Source organism: Littorina saxatilis, linkage group LG9, assembly GCF_037325665.1.
Source record: "Littorina saxatilis isolate snail1 linkage group LG9, US_GU_Lsax_2.0, whole genome shotgun sequence".
NCBI lineage: Eukaryota > Metazoa > Mollusca > Gastropoda > Littorinimorpha > Littorinidae > Littorina > Littorina saxatilis.
In genome coordinates, this window is record NC_090253.1 from 16,863,224 (window position 1) to 16,882,567 (window position 19,344).

General features: G+C 44.0%; 1 protein-coding gene across 1 annotated transcript in view; it reads right to left on the bottom strand.

Annotated features, from left to right (window-relative positions):
- Positions 1-3,319: 3,319 nt before the first annotated feature.
- LOC138975434 (streptococcal hemagglutinin-like) overlaps positions 3,320-19,344 on the bottom strand; it is a 28,993-nt gene continuing 12,968 nt past the window's right edge. The window contains exon 4 of the mRNA XM_070348113.1: positions 3,320-8,647. Within this exon, the coding sequence (XP_070204214.1) occupies positions 5,368-8,647 (3,280 nt within the window). The 3' untranslated portion in view covers positions 3,320-5,367. The remainder of the gene's footprint in view (positions 8,648-19,344) is intronic.

Consider the following 19,344-nt stretch of genomic DNA (forward strand, 5'->3'; position numbering starts at 1 on the left):
TCTGCACATAAGTTGACCTGGGAGATCGGAAAAATCTCGACCAGGATTTGAACACACGGCCTACCAAGCCGACATCTTATCTGCTAGGCCACTGCGCCCTTCAAGTGTGTTAAATGAAGGTTAAGAGTTGCTATACCTTGAGCTTACTAAAGCCTGCTACTAACTACAGCCGAACTAGTTCGGTGACGTCATCAAATCAGGGGATTCCCCTATTTTTTGGTTGCAGCTGTAACCTTCGCGGTTCACCGATACAATATCCTGCAAACATTTGGCGCGTCATCGGCGAACTGACTTTTCCTTGGTTGAATATGTTTGTATTTTCATCCTTGAAGAGTGACAATACTGACGGCTATAACGCTGTCAACCGATCACGAGCCTTCTTACGTGATATTTCTTGATCATACGACCAGTATCCCCGATACATTTCGCCGCTAGTTAGTACACCGAACAAGGCACGGTGTAACGTTCGTCAAACGTTCGCCGACCGAGTTCGGCTTGGTTCGGCTGTAGTTAGTAGCGGGCTTAAGACATTTGTAAACATTCTTTTTTCTAGATGGTATTTAATATATCTGAATGTTCTTCTGATCTTATACTGGTATTGTACACTGCTTCTATAAAAAAATATTTAAAAAAAATATAAAAAAATTGCTGCACACCTATGACAACGTGCAGAGTTTAAAAATTCTACTTAGGCTTGAAACTGATAAAAAAAAATAACAGTGTAACTGACATTCAATTATGGAAGAAAACCAAACAAAACTAAAGACGTGAGAGCAAACAAAACATGTTTTCTTCTAATTAGAGAAAAAGTCACCTTTGTCATCTGTTTCACAAAAGGCAAATGTTTCATCTTTTACTTTTAAATCGTAACAAACAGCCTGCAATATGTTCACTTCAGCATACAACACTGACAATTATCAGATTCACTCTTTCCATGATTAAATACAATTCAGGGCTTTTGATTTCCTTTCAAATACCGTATTTTCCGGGTTACAAGGCGCTACAGCGCATAAGGCGCACCCCCTTCTTTAAAAAAAATTGTAATCTAGTCACCCATTGGGCGCAGGGGGCCGATAGGGCGCACCAAAATTGAAAAAGTTGGGGGCTCGTCCGGGATCCTAGCACCTGTTGTTAGAAATTTCAGTCACCACAACTTAGGCAAAGTCCTTTGTCCTTTTCCCTCAGCAAGTTCGATCGCTTTCGATTTGTATTCTGCATCGTAAGCAAGTCGCTTCGTCTTCGGCATGGTTGCTGTGTGACTGTGTGAGGGTGTGTCATGAAATCAAACTGCCGAGAAATGTGACGATCAGTGTGAGTTGTGTAAACAAGTGCTCACGGAATTTTAAAAAACGACTACCGGTATTCGAGATGGAGGTGAGTTCTTGTCACGTTTTGTTCCCCATGATTTTTTCCCAAATTTTTTTTTTCTTCGTATTTCATACACGGATTAGGCGCTTCGTTATACAAGGCGCAGGGGTCAAACTCGAGGAAAAAAGTCGCGCCTTATGACCCGGAAAATACGGTACATCTTTTTTCTTAAAGACATCATTATGCAATTACACCAGTCACATTCTCCCCTCAAATGCATAATTATGATACCAGTGGTCGCATAGATGTGTTGAGACAGTACATGAATGTTGCAATCCACATAGCTTATACACGCATGGACGCACGCTTGCACACAAAATACTTGTGCACTAACACACAGTCATACAACACTAGCATATTTAACTCTCTCTCTCTCTCGTTCTCTCTCTCTCTCTCTCTCTCTCTCTCTCTCTCTCTCTCTCTCTCTCTCTCTCTCTCTCTCTCTCTCTCTCTCTCTCTCTCTCTCTCTCTCTCTCTCTCTCTCTCACCCTACCCCTCCTGACGATCACCCACCCATCCACCTCCCCCCATACACAAGCAGTCATGCACATATATATATATACAGAGCAACACAGAAAGGTAATATCACAAGAATGGCGGATATACACAGAGCACATTGCTGATGTTTCTTTTCTTTTGCAGACTACATCACACCAGGGATTCTTTTCATCACCATACCCCCCTGCATGCTCATCCTAACGCCCACGTACCACCTCCACCCCCACCCCCACCCCCGATCTCTCCCAGGCTTAAATCACCCCAGTTCTTGTTCTTAACATTGCCGGGTACGAAACCAGAAAACGCTGGGATGGACAGCTAGATCGGGAGTCCATTCTCTCAAATTATGTTTTCGATTACATCTTCTCATAGCACATTTAGGAGTTTTGCTGTTTAACCAGGCTCCTAATCCAGCCCGCTAACCCATACAGTGGAAGGGAAGCACTGTGCAGGGCTCAGAATCTCCGACTGCTCAGCATATAGCGCTGTCCACAGTGGGATACTGACCACGGATCGTGTATATGACCTCTTAAAGGGACACTTACCGTAGAAATGCAGTACGTGTACTTCCTTGACATTTGTGAAACTTTAACAACCATGAGGCAACCTAACCCCTCCCTCCCTACTATGACACATATACACACTTTCTTTCTTTCTTTATTTGGTGTTTAACGTCGTTTTCAACCACGAAGGTTTTATCGCGACGGGGAAAGGGGGGGAGATGGGATAGAGCCACTTGTCAATTGTTTCTTGTTCACAAAAGCACTAATCAAAAATTTGCTCCAGGGGCTTGCAACGTAGTACAATATATTACCTTACTGGGAGAATGCACGTTTCCAGTACAAAGGACTTAACATTTCTTACATACTGCTTGACTAAAATCTTTACAAAAATTGACTATATTCTATACAAGAAACTCTTAACAAGGGTAAAAGGAGAAACAGAATCCGTTAGTCGCCTTTTACGACATGCTGGGGAGCATCGGGTAAATTCTTCCCCCTAACCCGCGGGGGGTATATACACACTTCAACGTGCCTTGATTGACCTCTCCCAAAATCACACAGTAAAGTTGGTCCTGCTAAAGGAGTAAATGACTGCAGCGCAAAAGACACACGTTTCAAGTAAACCTCTTTGGCGCCTGAGTATAGGACTGAACATCATTCATGTTGGTTCTTGGTCAGAAATCTTTCAGACTTCTTTTAGGAATTGTGAGAAATCTTGTTTGAACATGAGGTCATAAGCAGAGAGATAATATTCACTCGATTATGAAGCATTTATAAATGACTGCATATGCTTACTTTATGCGACTTCATGAAATAAATGATATCTGCAGGTATATTGCTAAGAAACGACAACCAAACAGAAAAATATTCACAGTTCTTCGTCTGCAGCAGTAAAAACGCTCGCTACAAACTCAACACACAACCAACAATATAGCATCGTGTTATATCAGTTAGCACGCCAGTCTTCAATTTCTACACTCAAGCTCACAGATAACATCAGCAGGCTTGAAGAGAACAAGAATCACACATTTGCAAACAGGACTATCATTTTTTAGGGGTGTTTGTCAAACTGTCAGGTTTTTGACAACCATGTCAATTGTTGATGAATTCTCTCTCTGTACAAATCTAGTGTCAACCATGATCGAAAGCACACAAAACAGGACAGCATTTCATTCCAGTAAGTTTTACAATTACAGCTAACAAGCAGTTTAAGTGTGTGCTGTAAAACAGTGAAGGATTCTTGTTATCACATGATTCGATATCCAATTTAACATCTGATTTGAGAGACAAGAGTCATCAATTTTCAACAATCAGTAATTTTCTTTTTTCTCAGGAAATAAGTGTACACAAATGTACTGATTTCCTCTCTCTGAAACAGTCATTGAAAATTTAAAATGACTCAAATTGGTATATATATGTATGAATAAACTGAGGGGAAATAACATTAAAGAAAACATAACCCAACCTACCATCCCTCATAAATAATTATGTAACTTGTCTGGGGATTTCAAGCTGTGAATTTTCTTCGTGGCCAAAAATAAAAACTCATTGAAGAAGAACCTTTTCTATGTCCAACTATGACAAGCTCAAGCTTCATACATAAGTCACAGTTTTCACCAAAAGCGTACAAAGCAAGTTATTTCACAACTCGTTGACGTGAAAAGCTCCACTCGATGATTTGAAGAGAAGATGAAGATTTCACAACTCGCTACAACATGGCATTTTAAGCACACAATGTTACAGGCCATTCATGCCGTTTCCACCATTCAGGTAAGACACGAAAGCAGATCTGGTGAAACGGAAATAATAATGAAAATCACAACTCTGGTAATTCACTAAACTGCTCAGTGTGATTCCTGCATAGGTGTTGAAGACTGCACACAACACAACACTTCAATCATATGTGACCCGTTCTCACAAAAGGGGGCCTAAGTCGGAATTTGGATATTTGGAGTTATGCATATCACTGGAAACTGCATTTAATAAGCTTTAATTTGATACCAAAAAGAAGTTTGTGTGAAAAAAATTGCGGAAGTTAAGTAAGTTACAACCGGACCATGTTCAAGGACGCCATTTTGAGAAAATCGCAATTTTTTCCTTCCCTAATTATAGTGTGAGGGAATTTGTGTCTTTGAAGACATAATTAACACATTTAAATAATAAAACTCAACAAAATATTTCGGAATATGAAAGATTAGGGTATAAAGAGGTCAGAAATGCAAAAAAATGAAAATCACCCAAGTAGGCCCTCACTGCCTTTCCCAGCCGATAGCTTGGAACGGCTCGCTGCGACTTAGGCCCCCGTTTGTGAGAACGGGTCACATATGCTGTCAAAAATCCTGTCTTACTGGTTCAAAAGAGAATTAACGTTTCAACCACATGCAGTCAAAATTCTTATCCAAGTCTTCACATGCAGTCAAAATTGTTTTCTTGATCAGTCTCACTGGCACTAGCTAGGTCACACAGTCAGAACTGTGGGTACACCAGTTTTGACTTGTATTTTGTCAATCCGCTTGCTTGTTCTTAGCATGTTACTTAAAGTCAAGTAGCAAGAAACCCAGCTTTCTTGACGTCCAGCATTCTTTGTATCCCAACAGCAGTGAATGTCAACAACGAAAAGTTACTTTTGAGGCCGGATTTCGATCATTTCAGCTGGCTGTCAAAATTATAGATCCTCCCTGCCCTCGTCCCAAGGTAGTTTGTGTACCCCTACCTCAAAGGCAGAGGGCCTAACTAACTGGGACTGGAAACTCACGACAGTTTGCATGTAATATAAATTTGACTTGTTGAGATTTCAGACGCTTCCTGTCCTTCTCGTTCCAAGATAGTGTTCAGTCTAAAGACAGATGGAGGGTCTCCAGACTGAAAACTCGCAACAATTTGCATTTTCTTTGCCAAGATCGCACACACTACCCGTCCTTCTCGCCCTAATATGACTTGCACCCCTAAGGCAGAGAGTCTCATGACTAAAAAAAGAGTTTGCATTGTACTGTCAGTGTTACACATACTCCCCATCCTCGTCCCAGTATCGCAGGGAGGACGACGAGACAGAACTGGAGCTGGAGACATGGTCCTCCTGAGACATGGAGCGCCCCCCTCCCCTGGGGAACAGCTTGGACCGGCCCGTGGTGAGAGGCTGGGCCAGTTTGGGCACGGGGGTCTCACAGCGACTGTACTCGCTGTCAACGTCACTGTTGGTCGACTCGTCCCGCGTCATGTCCAGGCCATTGGGCGTGGCCTCGTACACGGAGAGGGAGGCGTGGTCACCGAACTCCCCGTTGGTCAGGCTGGACACGGACTTGGACCGCTTGGCGCGGGAGAGGGAGGCTGGGGCCGGGATGCGGGTTCGAGTCCCCCCGGCCTTGCCAGCGTCCTCCTTCCTAGGCCGAACCTGTAGGATCTCTTTGATCTTTGAGACCAGAGCTTTTGGGTCGGTGGATAGAATCTCCGCCTCGACGTCTGCAATGTCATCTGCTGACACGGCTGGAGCTCCTTGCTGCTGAAGGTGGTGATTGGGTCTGGGTGTCACAGACACTGAGCCGGGGTCTTCTGTGCCGTTGTGGTGGTGGTGGTAGTCGCCGTTGTTGCTGGCCGCGCCGTTGTTGTGGTGGAAAGAGGCGGTGGAGGCAGCAGCATCTGCTGGAGAGCTTTCTTTGGAGAAGCGGTCATTCTCTACGCTGGGGCCGCGACTGGAGCCGTCTGTCTCGTGGGAGCGGGCGGAGGATATGCCCGAGGAGAATGACGCGCTGTGGGTCATGCTGGTCCTCAGGGACGACGAGGTCGATCGCAATGCCTGACCTTGACCTTGACTGCCGCCGGACGACCTACTGACGCTACAGGTGCTGGTGGTGTTGGCGTTGCTGTTGTAGCTACGATGTCCATCCTCACCACCACCACCTCCGCCAGGAGTGTCACAGACAGAGGCCCTCAGCTCCATCTCGCGGTACTTCACAAACAGCTGCTCCATCTTGCGGAACATCTCTGGGTCTTCTGGCGGAGGGGCCACCACCTCCTCAGGGAGGACATCTGCAGGTGAGGGCAGAGCGGCCTGGATCTCCTCCAGGGGCCGGGACATAAGTTCACCCTCCGTGATGGACAGAGAGTTGGGCGTCATGGCTCGCCGGCGGTTGGGTGGCAGCTGCTTGCGCTTGGGGTCATGTAACGTGGAGTCCACCCAGGCTTCCGTTCTGTTTATGGCCTTGCTGCCTGCTGCTGTGCTGGGCTTGGGGCCGATGTTGGGCTTTCTGATGATCCCTTGCGGTTGTTGAACGTACCTTGAGCCTCCTCCTGTTCCTACACCAGGGCCAGGGGTTTTGCTTCGTCCTCTCTCGGAGGTATTGTTGTCGAAGGATGCTGACTGCTGGAGACGTCTGCGAGCAGTTGATGGTGAGGAGGAGTGATAGGCGAGGTTGCGGGTTTGGTCGACCACCTGCACGCTGTGATTGCCCTGGCCGTTCCGCGTCACCCGCATCCTCTCCCCCTCTGTGGCGTTCTGTCGTTGCAATCTCTGCTGAGATTCTGTGGAGAATGACCTGGCCCCGACACCACCAGCCTGCCTTCTGCTGTCCCCAGTCCCATCCGCAATGGACAGTCTCCCAGAGTCCTGTAGGAGATTGGTGACGCTTTTTGCCTTGCGGATTTGTCCCATGTCAGGAGCTCTGCTGAGAGATCCTCTCCGCAGCTGTGGAGCTCTCAGCCCGCCAGAGGACGTCCCAGGCCCTGGGGTTGTGGGTCGCGCTGTGGATGCTGAGGCAGAGTTTGAAGAACTGCTGCCTGGGCCTGGTGTCTGGGACCTCTTGGCATGGAAAAGCTCTGTGTAAGACTTAGTGCTGGAGGGCGTGGCGCAGCGAGGGATCTGGGCGTGTCTTCGCGGTGTGACCGGCGGCTTCTCGCTGTAGTCGCCACCATCACTGGAAGACAGCTGGCGCTCTACTGAAGACCTGCTCACCGGCGTGGAAGGGCGGGGTAGGGTTCTCTCAACTCGCCCAGCAGCCACAGTCTTTTCAGGCATGGCCACGGAGCGTGGGGTGAACATGGGCTTGGGGATCTTGCTGTGGGTGGAGGGGCGGTCTCTCAGGGAGGCGGAAACTGACGAGCAAGGGGTGATGTTTCCGTCCATCATCTCCGCAATCTCAGAGTTATCCCCGTCCAGGTCATCAGCGGGGCTCTGAGAACGACGAGACAGCGGCAGAGACAGGCTGAGACTGGCAGCGTCATCGTTGTCCGAGGCCCAAGAAGTCGTCCTGAGGCCAAGTCCTGTTGGACGCTGGGCCCCTGTGTCCGAGTTCTCCACAGATCCTGAGTCCGATTCCTCGTTGTGCACAAAAGATGAGGTCTTCACTCTTAGACTGTTCTGTGCCACTTCCACATCGTCCGCAGCGCTAACAACGGTTGTACTCTTCACGCGAGGGTTAGGCGTGGAGTCTACATCCATAGAACCTAGCGATGTTGGTGTCTTTGGTCTAAACGACGGACCGTTGTCTCTCGTTGGTGTTTTGGGTCTTGAGAATTCACTGTTTCTGGAAGCTGGGGAGGGGGAAGACGAAGAGGAGGAGCCAAGACCTCTACGGATGGAGGTAGGTGTCTTTGGACAGCTAGGAGTTTTGGGTCTAGCCTCCCCTGTAACCCCTGCAGCGTTGGCTGTTGGAGTTTTGGGTCGGTAAGCGTACTGTGATGTGACAGGGGTTTTAGGTCTGTAAGTCGACACAGGAGTCTTTGGTCGCTCGGACCCGATAGCGGAAGGAGTCTTTGGCCTCTCAGAAGCAGAGGGAGTCTTTGATCTACTGTCGGAAAGGGCTGGGGACTTGGGCAGGTTCCGCCTGGCGATAATGTGAGAGGCGGCACTGCCCGCACTGGACGCTGGGCGCCTACTGGACACGCTGGACGCGATGGAGTTACACACTGACCGCGCCTTGTCCCGCACCGAGCTCCACGACAAGTTGTCGCCACCAGTGTCCGCTGAGTTGGCCCGCCTCACCTGACCCCGTGAGACGTGACCCCCGTTGTTTTCATGGGAACGGGCAGAGTCAAACCCTCCTCCTCCGCTGTCAGAATCCGGCATGGGAGGCACGGAGAGGTTGTTGTTGATGAGTTTCTTGAACTCGGACAGGGTCATGGTGCTGATCTGGTCGATGCTGAGAGCGTCCTTGTCACCTTGACCTTGAGGGACTGTGGCAGCGACCTCCGTGTCAGCCATGTTGTCGAGGTCGTCGGAGTAGTGGGATGTGGTGTCTGCTGCGGCAGCGTCTGTTTTGGACGGGGCGTCGAAAGAAACCGACCTGCAACAAAGAGGATATAGTGTTTATATGCTATGATAAAAATCCATGATATTTTGTGACCGCAACTATGTTCGTCCTGACGAAGTCTTCAAGGGAGACATTTGACAGTTGCTGTGTCTTTGTTATGATGAGAAGTAAGGATCTTTTTCGTTTTTAACATTGTGTGCCTCACCAGACCTCACTCGCCCAAACACACTATAGACATATATGCATAACATGATAACCACTGTACACAATAAAACATTTAAAAAAAAATCATTTAAGGATGAAAGTCGCTTGTTCATTTCAATGCTTGTTTTTCTCTCAGGTGCCAGGAGACTGGTTCCGGATAACTCTCACTTACTCCATTACACATGTCGTATTCATTTAGAGCGCTTACTCCCCTTTGGTTATTAATTTGATCACTCACTATCCACAATGTTAAACTGATAAGTCTGAGCACTCACAGCAAACTTCTCCGCCTTACCGTCTTGGTTTTCACAGTAGAATATTTTCAATACTGTCAACGTAATTTTGCAGCTGTAAATAATCACCTTCAGTTTTATTTCGCAATATATGCATTTACTTATACGATGTGTACATTTTCTTTGGTGGAAATATGTTACTCACATTCACACACAATACGTTAACATACAAGCGCTTCTTATTAAAGAAAAAAACGTTTTCAATGTGTCAATGGATATCGTTACTGAATTAACATTCATTCATTCAACAACCACCAGTTCCACAATCAGTGCCACATCCAAATAATAATAAAACCAGGACCACTGAAAGGTAACATCACATATCGTTTGGACAATATTAGTGTAGCCATCAAGACAAGACAAGGTAGGAGTCGGATTGCGCATGTTGGAGTGAAAGGAGTGTGTGTGGCAGGAAGAGGGGGGGGCGAGGGGTAGCGGAGGGGGGGGGGGTGGGGGGGGGTGGGAGAGGGGGGGTAGAGCTTTCACGATGTGAGTGAAGACACACAGGGAGTACAGGAAGGAGAAAATTAATTACAAAGAAGGACATAAGAGTTTCTCGTCTGAAGTAATAGAGTGTTCTATGTCTAAGACAACTTGATTAAATATTGTCTTCTTAAAGTATTTTAGAAAGGAGTGAAGGCCGGGAGACGGCCGCAATGAAAAGCAAAAGGTGGGGGAGGCACTTAAGACGGGGGGAGGGGGGGATCTCAGGGGAGAGACACAGGGGAGCAAAGAAAAGGAGGCAGTAAGAAAAATGAAGCGATGGTGGAGGGGCATGAGGGAAGAAGGAGGAGGAAGACGAGGAGGAATAAAAAGCAATTCAATCCAAGGTGACTTCATTCCTGAACAAGCCAGATGTCACCGGCAGGTCGGTGTGATTAACAGTGTGAGATAAGACACTCTCGATCTCCACCAACATAAGCTCCAACCCCTCTATGGATGAAAACATCCGCCAATGTTTGGACTCTCTTCGATCAATTTCACCAATTCAAGCCTTGGAAGTCAGTCAGCACGTCGGTGTGAAGAGGTCGATCCTTGGTATGCCACTTGAAACAGTTACACGGATAATACTTTCAATCTAACGCCCCCCCCCCCCCCCTCCACTCTTCTTAAACCGTTAATAAAACTCTGGAAATAATCATGTCCTGAAATAAATGGAGGTAAATTTACAGGCAATATGAATAGAAAAGCTGAGAAACAAGTGCGTGCGTGTGTGTGTGTGTGTGTGTGTGTGTGTGTGTGTGTGTGTTTGTGTGTGTGTGTGTGTGTGTGTGTTGTTAACAGAAGAGTCATTTTAAGGCCACATTTAGTATCAGTTTAGCTGCTCGAGAGCTTGCTGGGATACTTTGTTTGTAAACATTTTACATCCTAAAATAAAATACAAATATAAACCGGTGTTTAAACCAAACAATTACATAATTACCCGCGATTCACAGGTGATAAGGAACATTCCTTCGTTGACCCACAGGAATCTCGCTCATATTTATATATTACCAGATGAATACCCGGCTTCGCCGGGAAGAAGTAGAGCCGAATACCCGGCTTCGCCGGGTGAGCCGTACGCGATTGACGGCACACGAAGGAAGGGAGATAAACGCGCAAAACACTGGAGAAGATAAGGAAGAGTTACTGGGAATGGATGTACAGAAAAACCATAAAAATCAAAATCGGTTCAGCGCTGCGCGCTGAGAGCACGTGTTGAAAATTTTCATCGACCAGATTGTGTCTGGGGTCTACCTGAATATGCCCACCAAATGTGAAGCAGATCCATCGAAAACTTTGGCCGTGCATCGCGAAGTGACCGACAGACAGACACACACACACAAGCCGTATATAGATGTAGATATACATTGAATGGCATGGTTTTCCGTGGGAAGGAATGAAGTCCAAACAGTCACCCAGTTTGCAGGAAAATTGATAAATTCATTGACGATAAGGGGTGAAGAGGGATTCAGTTTCAGATTTCTGTTGGGGGAATTTGGGAATATGTTGCTATCATCTTCTTGATAAGACCCCCCCCCCTCCTCCATGGCATACCGGAAGTTTTGCTCAAGGGCAGAAGAGGTAAGTGGATAGCAGTGCCATTAGCAGTGTCATTATCAAGGTGCGAACTTGAACTGAGGTATACGTACACTGTCAAGCCAGATATCGAGGTGTCCAGAGAAATAAATACATGTGTACGGATAAACCCTTGTTCACAGAGTACGTGTGCTTGTCTTTGGCCTTTCATTGCAAAAACTTCCCACTTAATTATGTACTTTGCGTTTGAGCACTGATTCTAGTACTTGTAGAGGGTCTGCATGTTTCATTACCGAACAAAAACTCCAGTAGATTTACTGAATGCCTAACTTGTTGACAAAAACGCAATTTAACAAGTAAACCGCAGGCACATCACACTGCAGAGACTATAGACTCAAATTTCGGAAAGAAATGCATCTCAGTAAGTTGGACCTACAATAAAACGAAGTGGGGCATAAATCAGCCGAGCTAAGTACAACAAGAAATTCCTCCGAGGTAGGAAAAACACCCCCGTTGGTCAAAATGAAATAACCATTCTCACTGCCACCAACTGAGAAGGTTATTTCCCTTTGACCATTAATATGTGCCTCTATAAGTCCTTGTAGAATCTTAATCCACCAATAACTCCCTAACCGTGTGTTTGACTGGTCCCAATTTTTTGTAAGGACCGTCTCAGGAATGTATAGAACCTGTTCACCAAGTTTGGTGACGATCGGTCCGTTCATTCTTGAGATCTATATGCGAACACAAACAAACAAACAAACAAACACATCGAGCGAAACCTATACACACCCCAATACCGGGAGTGTAATAAAGTTGGAAACAAAAGAGAACGCAGTCCCACCATGACGCAATACGATCACTTCACACTTCGCAAATTATACATTCTGTCTACTACGCAGAAGGCTACTCTCTCTCTCTCTCTGTTTGTCTGTCTGTCTGTTTCTCTCTCTGTCTGTCTGTTTCTCTCTCTCTCTGTTTCCCCCTCTCTCTCTGTCTGTCTGTCTCTCTCTGTTTCTCTCTCTCCCCTTTACGATAAGCACTGTGGACCCAGCATGCACAAAACATTTGCAATGCCCTGGGTCACGTCCAAAGTGGGATTACCATGCAAGATTGCGGCATTGACACAAGATAAAAGGTCGGTGGGCCGACGTTTATTATCTTCGATCTCTTGAATGTACACCTCCGAGTTTCAGTTTTCCTTCGGTACAGTATACCCTCCCAGGTTTGGCTGAAGCACATATAGGGGGCAGGTGTAGTACATTGTGTAGTACGAGGTGTACGCGGCACTGATTGATTAAAGGGACACTTTCTTTTGCAAATAAAATTATTCAGCTTATAACCGTGCAAGCTTCATAATTATTAGTTTGCAGCTATAAGCGCACTGATTTCAACCGAATTTATCGCGAAAAGGTTATCGTATGAAACTTTTGTTTTAATGCCTCCAAGTACTGCAAAACAATGGGTGGTTTTTTTTCTCAATAACTGAGTAAGCATACAGTTCACACCATAAGCCTTTTTCCAAGCCGTCAATAGCCTACATGAGATATTAAGTCAATTCGCTCTGAATCCACAATGGCTGTGCGGGTCGGAGTCTTGAATCCACGCTCGTGCGCAGGTAAAAGTGCCTTATTTAGTAATCAGTCGACTGGATTATTTACGACTAAAATCAAACCAGTCACTAAAGTCTCAAATCACGTAGATTCTGGAATCAAACTTCAATTATACTCATAGTTGTTGTCGCTCCTTTAAAGGCTGACATAGTCCTATTTAATTAGTTTAATTACTTCCAGGGCTTTTCCCATCGTTGCGGGGATGTATAAATTAAGCTTCCTGCAAAGTTTTAGGTTTGAAGTCCTTACCAATTACGAGAAATAATTAATTCTTTATTGCATTGTTTAGCAACAGTTCTCCAGGACATGGGCTATTTTTAGACCGTTGACGTCACTTCGTGACGTTTCGTAAACCAAAGATGGCGTTTGAGACTGTTCTGTTTACATTCGACACTATCAACACCACTTTGCAATACTGAAATAATTTGTTCTGTGTTCGAAAGCTACAACCAATCGTTATTATATCCCCTTAAATACAGTTTTATAACATTATTGGCACATGTAAACAATATGAATTAATTAATGAACGCTACGAATATGGCAGCCTTTAACACGAAGTTCCGTGTTTGACATTCTTGTCAAAACACTGCTCACAGACGTGATCGAATTTCACGAGAACATGATACGCTGTTAACATCTACGGTACCTCGCGCTGCCATTCTACGTCTTCGGGAATTGGTGTCTCTCGCCTGAAAACAGAACAATGGGGTTGCCAAGTTGGGACACGAGAAAGAATTGCTTGGGAAGGGGAGTGGGATAGAATTCTTGTCTTACAGGGTCAAATAAGATCATTACTCGAGGTGCCGAATATCGGTGAGTACACCTAATTGTTCCTGCCTGAACAGACTGGGCTAGTGGTTTTTTTAGAGCTGGCTAGCTCTGCTTTATTGACAGTCCACGGTACAACTTTTCGACAACAATAATTAACAAGGTTTTCGAATAAGGGCTTTTCACTAAACACACAGTGTTCAACATATGCATAGGTAGGTCTTTTCTTATTGGGTACTCTTTGCGTACCAACTGTTCGAAAAAAAAAAAAGAGTTATTGACTGGTTTTATATACAAAGAGAGAATTGCGGACGCCATGGCAATGAAATGTGTGTCATGTGTAGAAGTGTACAGTAAGTAAACAGGATCGTAAGATTTTGACAGAAAAAAGCAAAGAAAAATGGCCTATTTTTCAAAATGTTGATGGGGCTAGGTTCAAAACATCAAAAAGCTTTCCCCCCCCCCCTCCCTCCCTCCCCAGCACACACACACATGTTATCATTGCCTCTTGTGTCCTAATGGAACAAGAAGTTGTTAATTCGTTGCTGGTTTTGTTTTTCCGCTTTCACTTTGATCGTTTGTTGTTTTCTGTTTGCATCTTACGAAGTGACATATCTTACGATTATTTTCTTGAAAAAAAACTTTTTTTTTTACTGAAATAGCCAGCGACAGCTAACAAGAATTCCAACGCTCCGACTAATTGTCAGCTGAAAGAGAGCGAGCCACTTAACTCATAAGTACACACCTTATACGTATCTATTTCTCTCAACATCGATATGTCACTTCGCGTTCTGATTTCAACGTCTCAAACGTACGCGTTTTGCCAAGTATCATTAGGTATACTGTTCATGTGTCAAGTATCATTAGGTATACTGTTCATGTGTCAAGTATCATTTGGTATACTGTTCATGTGTCAAGTATCATTAGGTGTACTGTTCATGTGTCAAGTATCATTAGGTATACTGTTCATGTGTCAAGTATCATTAGGTATACTGTTCATGTGTCAAGTATCATTAGGTATACTGTTCATGTGTCAAGTATCATTTGGTATACTGTTCATGTGTCAAGTATCATTAGGTATACTGTTCATGTGTCAAGTATCATTAGGTGTACTGTTCATGTGTCAAGTATCATTAGGTATACTGTTCATGTGTCAAGTATCATTAGGTATACTGTTCATGTGTCACGTATCATTAGGTATACTGTTCATGTGTCACGTATCATTAGGTATACTGTTCATGTGTCAAGTATCATTAGGTATACTGTTCATGTGTCAAGTATCATTAGGTATACTGTTCATGTGTCAAGTATCATTAGGTATACTGTTCATGTGTCAAGTATCATTAGGTATACTGTTCATGTGTCAAGTATCATTAGGTATACTGTTCATGTGTCAAGTATCATTAGGTATACTGTTCATGTGTCAAGTATCATTAGGTATACTGTTCATGTGTCAAGTATCATTAGGTATACTGTTCATGTGTCAAGTATCATTAGGTATACTGTTCATGTGTCAAGAATGCGAGCTTGGGGGGTCACTCGACACGATTTTATTGCTCTGCTGGGGTGTTTATTCTTCAGTAAAGTCAGTCGTAACTGAGATATGTCCTTCCTTCAAAACTTTAGCACAGCGAAGCCGGGTAGTACTAAATCGTACCAACGAATATTGTTTTCCTTATTACATAATTATATGCGCCTGAAAAAATCCTGATTTTGACAATGCAAAATATGAGTTAATTTTAACTTTGAGGGAGAGAGACAGGCAGACAGACAGACAGAACCAGAAAGAGAGAGACAGCGATAGCAACAGAGAGACAAAGACAGACCGACCGACCGACCGACAGACGGAGACAGACAGACAGAACCAGAAAGAGAGAGACAGCGATAGCAACAGAGAGACAAAGACAGACCGACCGACCGACCGACAGACGGAGACAGACAGACAGAGCTAGAGGGACATGCAGACAGACACACACATGTATAGACAGACAGACATGCAGAAAAACATGCACACCAGACCGACAGACACACAGACAGAGCAGAGCAGACTCCCCAAAGGTACCAAACGTCCGAACAAAATTCCCTTAGCGGGGAAAACACGCCCTCATTCGAACAGTGAAGCCATAAACAACACCTTCCCGTCCATACCTCCTGAGGTCCTTTTCCCTTCGCACAACCCCCCATCTGCATACCACAAAAGACAATTGCATACACAACTAAAGCCAAAAAACCCACACCCGTCACTTGTCCTCAGCTAGGGTATACAGCCATTTGTTCTGATACACCGAGTAAGACTGACCCTAACATGTTTGATGACTTTGCTCGAGCGTCAAACCCCTAAATCAGTGTCATCACTTATTCGTAAAAATGTACGAGGGTTAAACGCTAAATGAGATCACTCAGAGTTATTCGTAAAAATGTACGAGGGTTAAACGCTAAATGAGATCACTCAGAGTTATTCGTAAAAAATGTACGAGGGTTAAACGCTAAATGAGATCACTCAGAGTTATTCGTAAAAATGTACGAGGGTTAAACGCTAAATGAGATCACTCAGAGTTATTCGTAAAAATGTACGAGGGTTAAACGCTAAATGAGATCACTCAGAGTTATTCGTAAAAATGTACGAGGGTTAAACGCTAAATGAGATCACTCAGAGTTATTCGTAAAAAATGTACGAGGGTTAAACGCTAAATGAGATCACTCAGAGTTATTCGTAAAAATGTACGAGGGTTAAACGCTAAATGAGATCACTCAGAGTTATTCGTAAAAAATGTACGAGGGTTACACCCTAAATGAGATCACTCGGAGTGATCCGTGAACATGTGGGTTAACTGTACGAGGGTCAAACAATAAATGTGGTCACCCGACCGGACGAAGAGTATTGTACGCATAAGGTCAAATCCTTTGAATCAACATCTAGGATCTGTACACAAAGACAGACTATCGCACTAAACAGGGAATTGGCTTAATCGCTCATGCCTTCACGGCTCGCAGCCAGGACAGAGTAAGTATAAAACGGAATAGCACCAAAGATATTCTACTGTTCCGCTTGCACCACCGTCTTACTGATTCTGCAGTGTTTATATAATTCGTTCTTTGCTGTTGAAAAAGACTGTTGGTACAACAACAACAACAACAACAACAAACTGAAACAAAAACAGCAGCAAATACAACAGCAACAACGATTGCCCAACAATTCAATCAATTAAATATTTTGACCATTACTCCTCGCCAATAATTTGAAACAACAACAACAAACTGAAACAAAAACAGCAGCAAATACAACAGCAACAACGATTGCCCAACAATTCAATCAATTAAATATTTTGACCATTACTCCTCGCCAATAATTTGAAACAACAACAACAAACTGAAACAAAAACAGCAGCAAATACAACGGCAACAACGATTGCCCAACAATTCAATCAAGTCAATATTTTGGCCATTACTCCTCGCCTATAATTTGAATGTGCATACAAAGGCAGACAATAGGGGCACACCTGGACCTTAAAAGACAGTCTCAACTCAAACACCTACAGATATAATCAACCTCGACGAAAAGACTCATTGATGCATGACATTTTTCACTAAAGCTTTCCGGGTCTCAGCACAAATTACGACATGACGCATTAGGAATTTCTTTGCAAAGGCCACGTCAATAACAAACACAGATTTGGGGTGTTTCCAATTACAAAAAGAAAGAATAAAAAAACCGGGAATGGTAGACAATTGGAACGTTACATTTTTAGTTTTGTTTTGTCAATAATAAACGTTTCCACGACCAACCATTCTTGTTTTTTAATTCTGAATTTTGCAACGTTGGCAGTCTCTCTGTTTTGGGATTTTTACAAAAAGAAAGGGAAAAAATTCATAACATGTGCGGAGCATTACACTTAAAATTTTTACTCCACGAAAAATTTACTCCGGAGTAAAACTTTCGTACGAAATTCTTACTCCGAGTACACCTTTCGTACGAGAAAAGAACTCCCCAAGGCACGAAAAAAATACGTAAGGAAAACTGGAAAAGGTGAATCACTGGTGTTTGCTTCCACAGAAGGATTTGCTCTTAATTTTTCAGTTAATGGAACTTGTATGCATTTTCATCTCGAAAGAATTTATGTGCGTGTAAATACACCATTTCTTTAATTTCGAACAAACAACCAAATAAACAAACAGTCCGGTGTAACACGACATTTTTACTCCACGAAAAATGTACTCCGGTGTACTCGTACGAAATTCTTACTCCGAGTACACCTTTCGTACGAGAAAAGAACTCCCCAAAGCACGAAAAAATTACTCCCTCCACGAAATTTTTACTCCTCATTTTTTTTATTTCCAGTAAAAATCTCGAACGCGAAAATGATATGCGAGCAAAGGGATAATGCCAATATATGTGATCTCGCGCAAACGAATGTCGCGCTACCCTCCCCCCACCCCTCCCACCACCAAGACTAACAGGGGACAAGGGAGTAACAAAATTCGTACACCTGGCATGGGAAGTTAAATTGCTCGTGTTAGGGTGAAGTAATTTATTCGTTATTTATTCGTCAGGGGAGTAACATTTTTGTACGAAATGTTTACTCGGAACTCACCTCTCGTGGGGAGTAATTTTCTCGTGTAATGGGGGAGTACTTTTATGGTAAAGGGAGTAACATTTTCGTACGAAATTTTTACTCCGGAGTAAAAATCTCGTGGGAGTAATTTTCTCGTGTTACACCCGTATATTTTGACTCAACACGACATAGTTACATTTCATTTTAAATAGAGACATAGTACAGACGTTTCACATTTTGTTGCATATCTAGCCCTAGAAATTCCCATTGGAATTAAACTAGGAGGGTCGATCACCGAAGTATGTTTTCCTCAAGGCATTTGCACTAGGTGAAATGAGAGCACGAGACTACGCATTAATTTAGGAGTGCTTCTGTTCTGCTGCCGGTGTTTATCACAGGACCCGACTTACTGCAAAAGAAAGAGGACGTTTTTCTATTAAGTCGAGAAAGGAGTCTTTTCCATTTGTTGTGCTTTTGTTGGGCAGAATAATGTTGCGCGAGTTTGTTGTTGCTCGAATGCAATGAATTGCACGCGAATGTGCGCAAATTTACAGACATAAAAAGGACCACAAAAGTATAGAATCTCTCTCTCTCTCTCTCCCTCTCTCTCTCTCTCTCTCTCTCTCTCTCTCTCTCTCTCTCTCTCTCTCTCTCTCTCTCTCTCTCTCACACACACACACACACACACACACACACACACACACACACACACACACACACACACACCAACACCAACACCAACAAGGGGACAATCATCGGAAACACTTAGCATAGATCACACAAAAACCAACAGAATAACAAACTATCACAATAGAACCTTTATAGAAGCACCGGCCAGCTCAGACAGCCCTTACCTTCCACACCCAGTCAACACGGTGCGATAAACATCAGAAGTTAGTACTCCACATTGGCACGCTGTTTCCAAAGCGGTGACACAGTCTCAATCCATTGTCTAATCTTTGCTCTGGCGCACAGGACTGAATTCTCCCAACAACATCGTCTTTGAATTTACCTCATAACTTACAGTAGCAGTTTTTCGCATACATTCACACCTGCTGTAAATCGTGAACAATAAGTTAAATTCAAGAAGAAACGAGTTGAATCACATGTCTCAAAAGGCAAAACTAGAATTTCTCATGAAGAAAGTATATTTCCCAGGAAGTAGCATCTCCTATAAGTACTTATGACTGATCCATACACATATATGCACAGAATACTTACGATAACATAACATTTATTGTTTTCTACTATAAATCCAAGACTGAATGAAAACAGGCCCT